We start from the raw sequence: 8,863 nt of genomic DNA, 5'->3' as shown, positions 1-8,863 counted from the left end.
TTAATATTTTATGTACATCCCCTTTTCTTAGTAAAGGACTGAATTTTTTAGCCTTTTTTTTAAAATATTAATATTTTATATTAGTGTTTTACGTTTGGCGAAATAAAATGCTTAACAATTTAGCATATTTTACTCGGGGCTACAAGGAAATAGATTTTTTTTGGTATTAAGTTTAAGATTTTAGTTTATTTGTATTAAGTTTAAGATTATTAATTTATTTAAAAAAAGTCTAGTTTGGTAAATAAAAAACAATTTAAAAAATAAAAATAAAAACTCAAAACAGGTTGCAAGGCTTGAGCTTGAACCTGCTCACCGCTTACCATTCATTTTCTAGGGCACAAATCACACTGCCCTTCGGTCCTTCCTAAAAGCTCAATCGAACCCCCCTCACTCGTAGCTCCGCTCTCCGGTCTCCATACCCCACCTCTAAACCCTAAACCCTCTTCTCCTTCTCGTCGGAAACCGGAGAGAAATGGCGACTTCCGTCCTTCTCCGCGCCATGAGGCGGCGAGAGCTCTCGTCATCTCTCTCATCTTCCCTCGGATCCGTAAGCTCTCCTCCTTCTCCCTTATCCTTTTGTTCCGTCTCGGATCCGTAAGCTCATGCTTCACTCTTCCTGCGGGTATTCAGTTCATTTCTCGTTTCTGGTTACTATATCTTACTAGGACGTCGGGTATCTTGTCCGGTTCATAAAGATCATGGAGTGGTAGGTCAGGAATTTTTGAATGAGTTGTTGGAAGAAGGTTTGGATTATAGTACATGAATTTTACTATTTTCTTATTTGTTACTCTATGGAGTTCTGTCGTTGTTCTTGCTCTGTGAAGAGTCTTAGCTTGTAATCATGTACTTAAAATTTTAATACCACATACTCATTAGTCTTGGAGTAGATTTCGGCCCTTTATAATACTAGTGAGGGAGGATAGATTCACAAATGATTGTCTATAGGTGGATAGTGGATCAAGATGGAAATGGACAGAAACGGGGGTGTTTTTGTTTTGAGAGTTTGGGTATGTCCTCTGGCGGATTTGTTTGAGTTGATAATTTTGTTACTATGTTCACACATCTGTGGTTTGAGATGGGTGTATACGAGTCTGATTACCAGATGCCAGATTTGCAAAGTAATATTTTTATTTTCATCTGATTTTTACTGTAACATTGTTAGGATGTATGCTTCTTTCAAGTCATTATTCTTGATGAGATAGTTTTATTCCTTCTCGTTGCTGTAATGTTGTGTTTTGTTTCTTCTTTTTGAATATTAGAGTTGACCATGTAAGCATCTGCATTTTTTCAATCAATATTCCATTTCTCTAATACTCATAATATCATCAGATACATATGTGATCTGATAGAAATAATTGGGACATTTTTATCAATGTTCTTGTTTTAGGTCAATAGATTCTTAGGGTTCAAGTTGTTGTTTGAAGTTTAGATAACTAAAGTTATTGACTTTTCATATTTAAATACTCATGTTATGTATGTTGACATTATACACTATCACTTCATGCAATCAAAGATATTGGCACCGGAATATATGGAAATGAAGTAATAGTAGGGGCTGTCATATATGTTGGAAACGTGCTGATTTTGTTGTTCATAATTGTCCTGATTCTCTAATGTCTTTGTTTTGCAACAAATATTTCATATATGTATGAGATAATGATGAAAGTACATTTCAAAATCCCAAATATAGGATTAGAGGATGTCCTTGAGATAAGTTTAATTTAATTCTTAGTTTATATTCTAATCTTAGAGGATGTCCTAGATCTTATTCTGTTATATTGATTTTTTATTTGTTGATTTCGGGAAATCTTTTCATTGGATCTGACTCCTTAGACTTCTACGTTTGCGATGATTTTAAGCAGAGTTTTTCCGGTAGAACATTTAAAATTGGGATTATTGGCATTCTCTTATTTTGTTAATGATATGCATTCTTGTGCTGTGTTGTATGTTGTCCATCAATGGTTGCGATGATCTAGGATTTGAGCTTGTCTTTTCAGTCCATGGTATGAGTGGTTCAGTGGAGCCTTTATTAGATTATGCAGTTGTATTATATGAAATTTCTAGAGTTTGTCATCTTTCTTCTTTTTCCCTTGTTTTACAGAATTGTGGAATGAAATCTAATTGATTACATGCAATTTTCTAGCTGCATCCTTCTTTGCCTCTCTCACTGAATTATGAAAGAAAATTTTATTTGAATCTCTTCTTCATTTTGCTTAATTTTCATTTTTTTTTGTTGAATTGCCTTTAGCTTCTTTTTCATCAAGTGTACTTGGGACTTCTGTTGTGCATTGAGAAGGATTTGCCTGTGGTTCAAATGATGAGTTTTGATTGTTAGTCATGCCTTTTCTCTTGTAATTTAGTTTTTTTTTTATTCTTTTATGTTTTGGTTAATTTCTATTTCACAGTATTAATTATACATTACTATCTTTGGTCTTAAATTTTTTGTGACGTGCTGAGGATATTGCTTGCATTCATAACTTCTTTTCTCTTCTTGATTCTATATTTGGGACTGGAATGTTTTGTAGAATAAATGGAGGAATGTTGTGCAATGTTATATAAAAAGATAAATCATGTGATAGTTTGACTGTATCTTTGATTCTCTGATATATATGAATTATCCTAAACTACTGGATGGGCAAGTTCAAAATTGTTCTTAATCCAGCAGTCAAATCATTTTGTTAACATTGTTATGTAATCAAATGTAAAACTTACTCATTGATTACCTATTTAGTACATCTTCAGAGAGTCATTATTCTGCATTGGTGGTTTGTTGCTCTCCTATTTTGTGATGCCAAACTAGAATGGAAAATGTTATTTATCTGATTTCTGAATAGTATAGTTGTAAAATGCTTATTTGATAATATTACGATATGCTGCATAATCCTGCTTTGTTGGTTGTGCAGTTTTCTGGTAATGCAAGTGCATCATGGGCTGGTTCCTCTTTGGGCTATAAATGGGCAAGTCTTGTCAGACCATTTAGGTATAATATAAAAGAGTTAAAGTCAACATCAGGTTATTTGAATTGCTTATTTCATAATTTCGTTTAATTGGAATGGATTCTTGATTTTTCAGTTCGAAACCAGCTGGGAATGATGTTATTGGAATTGATTTGGGGACTACAAATTCCTGTGTTTCTGTTATGGAGGGAAAGGTTTGAATCCTTTGATCTTCTTTCAGTTGTTTCTAGCTACTTTAACTTCTCCTCATGCTTACAATTTTCTTTCCTTTATCTATTTTACTTTCAGAATCCTAAGGTGATAGAGAATTCTGAAGGAGCCCGTACTACACCATCTGTTGTGGCTTTTAATCAGAAAGGAGAACTTCTTGTTGGCACTCCAGCCAAACGTCAGGCAGTAACCAATCCAACCAACACCGTTTTTGGGACCAAGCGATTGATAGGTCGCCGTTTCGATGATCCTCAGACACAGAAGGAGATGAAAATGGTTCCCTACAAGATAGTCAAGGCTCCTAATGGAGATGCATGGGTTGAAGCAAATGGTCAACAATACTCACCTAGCCAGATCGGTGCTTTCGTTTTGACTAAGATGAAAGAAACTGCTGAATCTTATCTTGGAAAGTCTGTCTCCAAGGCAGTAATCACTGTTCCAGCATATTTTAATGATGCCCAGAGGCAGGCAACTAAAGATGCAGGGAGAATTGCTGGTTTAGATGTACAGAGAATAATCAATGAGCCAACTGCTGCTGCACTTTCATATGGATTAAATAATAGGGAGGGTCTCATTGCAGTATTTGATCTTGGAGGTGGAACTTTTGATGTTTCAATCTTAGAGATATCTAGTGGTGTATTTGAGGTATGTATGATGCCTGGAAGGTCTGTTCCTTTGTATCTTAGATCTAGAATGATATGATATGGTTCTTGGTTTCAGGTGAAAGCAACAAATGGTGATACTTTCTTGGGCGGAGAGGATTTTGACAATACTCTGTTGGAGTTCTTGGTGAGTGAGTTTAAGAGAACAGATGCTATAGATCTTTCAAAAGACAGGCTGGCACTTCAAAGACTACGAGAAGCAGCTGAGAAAGCCAAAATTGAGCTTTCATCAACATCACAGACAGAGATTAATTTACCATTTATAACAGCTGATGCTTCAGGAGCAAAGCATTTGAATATTACTCTGACAAGATCAAAATTTGAGAGTCTTGTGAATAGCTTGATTGAAAGGACCATTAACCCATGTAAAAGCTGTTTGAAGGATGCTGGCATAACAGTTAAGGAAGTTGATGAGGTTCTTCTTGTAGGTGGGATGACGAGAGTCCCAAAAGTTCAGGAAATTGTTTCTGATATTTTTGGGAAGGCTCCAAGCAAGGGAGTAAATCCAGATGAAGCTGTTGCAATGGGAGCTGCTATTCAAGGTGGCATTCTTCGTGGAGATGTCAAAGAGTTGCTCCTATTAGATGTCACCCCCTTGTCACTTGGTATAGAGACCCTTGGTGGAATCTTTACAAGGTTGATCAACAGGAATACTACCATTCCTACAAAAAAGAGTCAGGTAAAATTTTACATCATATTAGAAAGAAACCTTAGTGTTAAGCTTGGTGATCTTTCAAGGACTGTCGTGCTGAAGGCATGTGCCTTGCCAATACCCAATTGGCACGGCACGTGCTGGTCGACACGGTTTTTGGTTTGAATGTACATATTAAAGCTTACATTAGACTTTTTATCCTTGGATAATGTTGTAAATAACCTAGTTTATTAAAGATATAGCTATAACCAAACATGGTTTAACACATAGTATAATTGAATATATTCATTAATTGACAATAGTTCAACAATTAAAATTAAAACCTAGCTAAATGTAGTTTTTTGCTGAAATTTTAGTTAAAAATTATTAAGTTTGAATTTCAAATCAACTTATATAGAGTTAATCTATATTGATTTTGACCCAGTTTGAATGAATTTGATATTATTAACTTCAGACTCTTTTGAAATTTGGGAAAGATGATTCCTACATTTTGAATAGTATTTTTCATAGATCTAATAAAATTGAGCTAGATCTATTATTTTTATACCCCAAATTAGTTATTGGGTACATCCCATGCTGGGTGCTGATAGTTCATCTGCATGGCAAATGTTGGTTGGCACTCTTGTGCTGACTGGCACAACCATCCTTACTTTACTAAGCCCATATTATGAGTATTTACAGCTTGTCTAGATTGCTAGTTGACCTGTGCAAAACCATAAATTACTATTTGCATATGTAGTTAGCTGTCTGATTCCAAAGAAAGCTATCATTAAAGTAGGTGGAATATAACTTGCTACTGTTGGACTGAACTGAAGCATATTGATGTTGGAGACTCAAATGTTAGTTGGATCAGTAACTCTATCAGATAAAGATAAAGTAGGGCTACTACTCTTATTGATGTTGGAGAATTGAATCTTAGTTGGACTGGTATCTCTACTAGATAAAGTAAAGTTACTACTCTATCTAGACATCTTCATGTGATAGGGGATACAGGATAACATGAACACATTGATATGGAAAATTGTAACAACTATGATATGGGTTGGCAAAGATAAGGAAGCAAGCAGTTGTATGAAGGTATATTACTAGCTTTAAGAGTACGCTGTAGATTGTTAATGCTTGTCTCTTGAATAATTTATAAAACCTAGGAATTACTTAACATCATTATTTGTTCAACTAGAAGATGGTATCATTCACAAGTAACGCTAAGGACAAAAGAAAACATCATAAGTTGGAGATGGAAAGAGAAAAAAAGGGCATTTGCATAGGTAGACACTAACAAATTGCTTTTGCATCTGTACGTTTTGGACAAAAAATAGAGTATGATTTCATCAATGGAGATGCGGACAGTTTCCAAGTTCGAAGGATGCATTTTTCTAAGCTCTTACTTTTGAATGTGCATATTTAAAAACATTAGTCCTTTGGAGAGTATGTATGCAAATTACCTTTTAGAGAGCTAAGAAATCATTTTCTGAATGATAGATATGCAAAAGAACAAAAAAAGGAAAAAAAAAAAGAATAGAAGGATAAAACACACTCATAGAAGTGTAATGACCTATTGTAGTGAGAGCAACATTCATATTTGGACAATGAAAATTTTATTTATCTTTGTCTCAGAGTAGAATAACTCTTCAATGCTTGAAATTTTCAGTTGAATGCTCACTAGAAAAGGAAATATCTTTCTTCATTTGCCAGTAAGCAAGTGCCAAGTATGCAAGAATGTATGCTCGAATAGTGACTGCCTAGCTATGATAATGTGTTTAAAATGTTTAAGTAGCTACTGATCTCCATTCTGTGCCAAATGACCTACCATTTCTACTACCATTAAAATTTTATGAAAGGTAACTTATGTGACCATATATATATATATATATATTGTGAGCTATAAATAGCCTTATCATCCTTGTTATTGCTGTTATAACTTATCATTTCCTTCAAAAAGTGAAACATCTAGGGTGTTACAAAAAGTATCTTGGCACTTATACAGCCGCCCAATCCCCAATAAGGACTGTTGCATTAGGTAGCTTGACATCAACATAAAACATTCGTTAAGAAAACTTGTAATAGAATCTTAATGCACTAAATAGAGATCAATGGAGAAAAAAGGTCGGTATAGCCAACTTCAAATATTTGGGATTAAGGATTGGTTGCTAACTTGCTATAGTTATCATAGGATACTTGAGAGTAATTGATATACACATCTGAATCATAAATTATCATTATTAAAATAGACAGCATTTACCATGTTGAATTATGTCTATTAGCCACATTCTGCCGGCAATATCAAAATGTTTGAATCCCTTTTGTGTTATTTCCTTAGAAACTGATAAATATTTGTTTGCCGTCTTCTGTTCACAATATTTTTTTTCCGTATTCTTTCTGAAGTGGAATGGTGCTGGAGAAAATGCTATTGTCGTGTGCTTTTGAAGTACTTAAGTTATCAGCATTGAGTGTAATAATATGTATGACAGCTAAAACATCTCTCTTTTACTTGTTTGGCTTGCATGTTTTTCCATTCTTATCAGGGGTTATCAACTCATCGTCTGTTAGTGTGAATTTGAACTCATGTACTTCACATATAAGAAAAGAAGGATAGTATTTTAAGTTAATTAGATGCTGGAGGATGTTGTATTCTTTGATCTTTTATCTATATGTTAGAAGACCCTAATATTCTTGTTTTAGATTCTTCCACCTTACATATGAATCATGTAATATTTTTATTAACCTGTGATGTTGCAAAATGTAATGTTTGAAGTATACTGCATTTTACTGCATTTTTCCATCCTTGATTAAGTTGCTAGAGGACTTTAAGCATTGACGTTGATGCTTTCTTTCAGGTATTCTCTACAGCAGCTGACAACCAGACTCAGGTTGGTGTCCGTGTGCTGCAAGGTGAGCGTGAAATGGCTGCGGACAACAAGTCCTTGGGTGAGTTTGAGCTTGTGGGCATTCCCCCAGCTCCAAGAGGCATGCCACAGATTGAGGTCACATTCGACATTGATGCCAATGGGATTGTGACAGTCTCCGCGAAAGATAAGGCCACAGGAAAGGAGCAGCAGATCACTATTCGCTCATCTGGAGGGCTTTCAGAAGATGAGATTGAGAAAATGGTCAAGGAAGCTGAGCTACATGCTCAGAAAGATCAGGAGAGGAAAGCTCTGATTGATATCAAGAACAATGCGGATACCACTATTTATAGTATCGAGAAGAGCTTAAATGAATACAGGGACAAGATTCCTGCTGAGGTAGCTTCAGAGATCGAGTCAGCGATAGCTGATCTTCGCCAAGAGATGGCGGGAGACAGTGTCGACCAGATAAGGGCAAAGCTTGATGCCGCAAACAAAGCCGTCTCAAAGATTGGGGAGCACATGAGCAAAGGTTCAGGTGGATCATCTGGTGGACCTCAGGGTAGTGATCAGGCCCCCGAGGCAGAGTATGAAGAGGCAAAGAAGTAATTACATTAGCTGCTAATATATTCCTTAACAATTATTAATGATTACAAGTTGGCATCATGCATCACGGTGCTTAAATTCTGCTAGAGGATATGTCCCTTGTTAAATTTTGCATCTTTCTTCCTTGTGTAATAAGAAAACTACCATATTAGGCAGTGCTGGTGACATTTGATTTTGAACTTAACAAATCAAATGGTATGTCCCACAATCAATTGTTTGAGTCGTTTTCTTTTTCCATGGCTTTGTACGTTATCTAGTAATGCTCGAATCTTTCGAGTATTCAGAAATGTGTCACTTTCGCTTCCTTGTTTGATTTATATTTTGTTCTAGATCATAATGATTCAGATTGCTATCACCATCTATCTAGCATCTGGAAGGGAAGCTAGAGAGTATTCTATTATTCTGTTTGAAGATGGTTAACTTTCCTTGAATCAGAGCAATCAACCGTGTAATTATATGTTTAATTTTTTTTTTATGTTAATACCCTTCTACAATCTCTTTTACGTGTATACTCTTCAAAATTTAATATCTGCTTTGCATATATATATATATATATTTCAATAAACTTGGTTTTTGTATGATTCTCTTAAACTCTTGTTTTTTACAAACCCTGCGAGCCTCACTAATTAACTATAAAAAGACGAAAATTTTTCTTTAATCTTGTTTTTATACATTTATTTCAATTAAGAATACTAATGTCATTTTATCCACCAAGTTATTAAAATTTGAACTGGTAGATTTCAGAAAGTAGCATGAAGGATTCTCAAAAAAAAAAATATAACATGAAGGATGTCAGACACAAACTATGAACTTTAAAGGGTCTACACACAAGAGGATACACATAAATTAAAAAAAAAAAAATACTTTGAAGCGGTATACATATGAAAAATAGAAAAAGAAAAACAAATACACACATTAAAAAAAAAAATC

General features: G+C 34.8%; 1 protein-coding gene across 1 annotated transcript; it reads left to right on the top strand.

Annotated features, from left to right (window-relative positions):
• The first annotated feature begins 290 nt into the window (after nt 1-290).
• Nucleotides 291-8,220, top strand: LOC140800784 (heat shock 70 kDa protein, mitochondrial-like). Its single transcript, XM_073155634.1, has 6 exons — nt 291-547; nt 2,904-2,980; nt 3,073-3,151; nt 3,246-3,812; nt 3,888-4,508; nt 7,319-8,220. Exons 1-6 carry the CDS (start codon nt 473-475, stop codon nt 7,934-7,936), a joined length of 2,037 nt encoding a protein of 678 aa, XP_073011735.1. The 5' UTR covers nt 291-472; the 3' UTR covers nt 7,937-8,220.
• The last annotated feature ends 643 nt before the right edge of the window (nt 8,221-8,863 follow it).

The sequence above is a fragment of the Typha latifolia genome, chromosome 14 (genome assembly GCF_019914945.1).
Source record: "Typha latifolia isolate L0001 chromosome 14, TyphaL0001v2, whole genome shotgun sequence".
NCBI classification, from domain to species: Eukaryota; Viridiplantae; Streptophyta; class Magnoliopsida; order Poales; family Typhaceae; genus Typha; species Typha latifolia.
The sequence above is the reverse complement of the archived record's forward strand: the minus strand, read 5'-3'. Positions and strand labels throughout refer to the sequence as shown.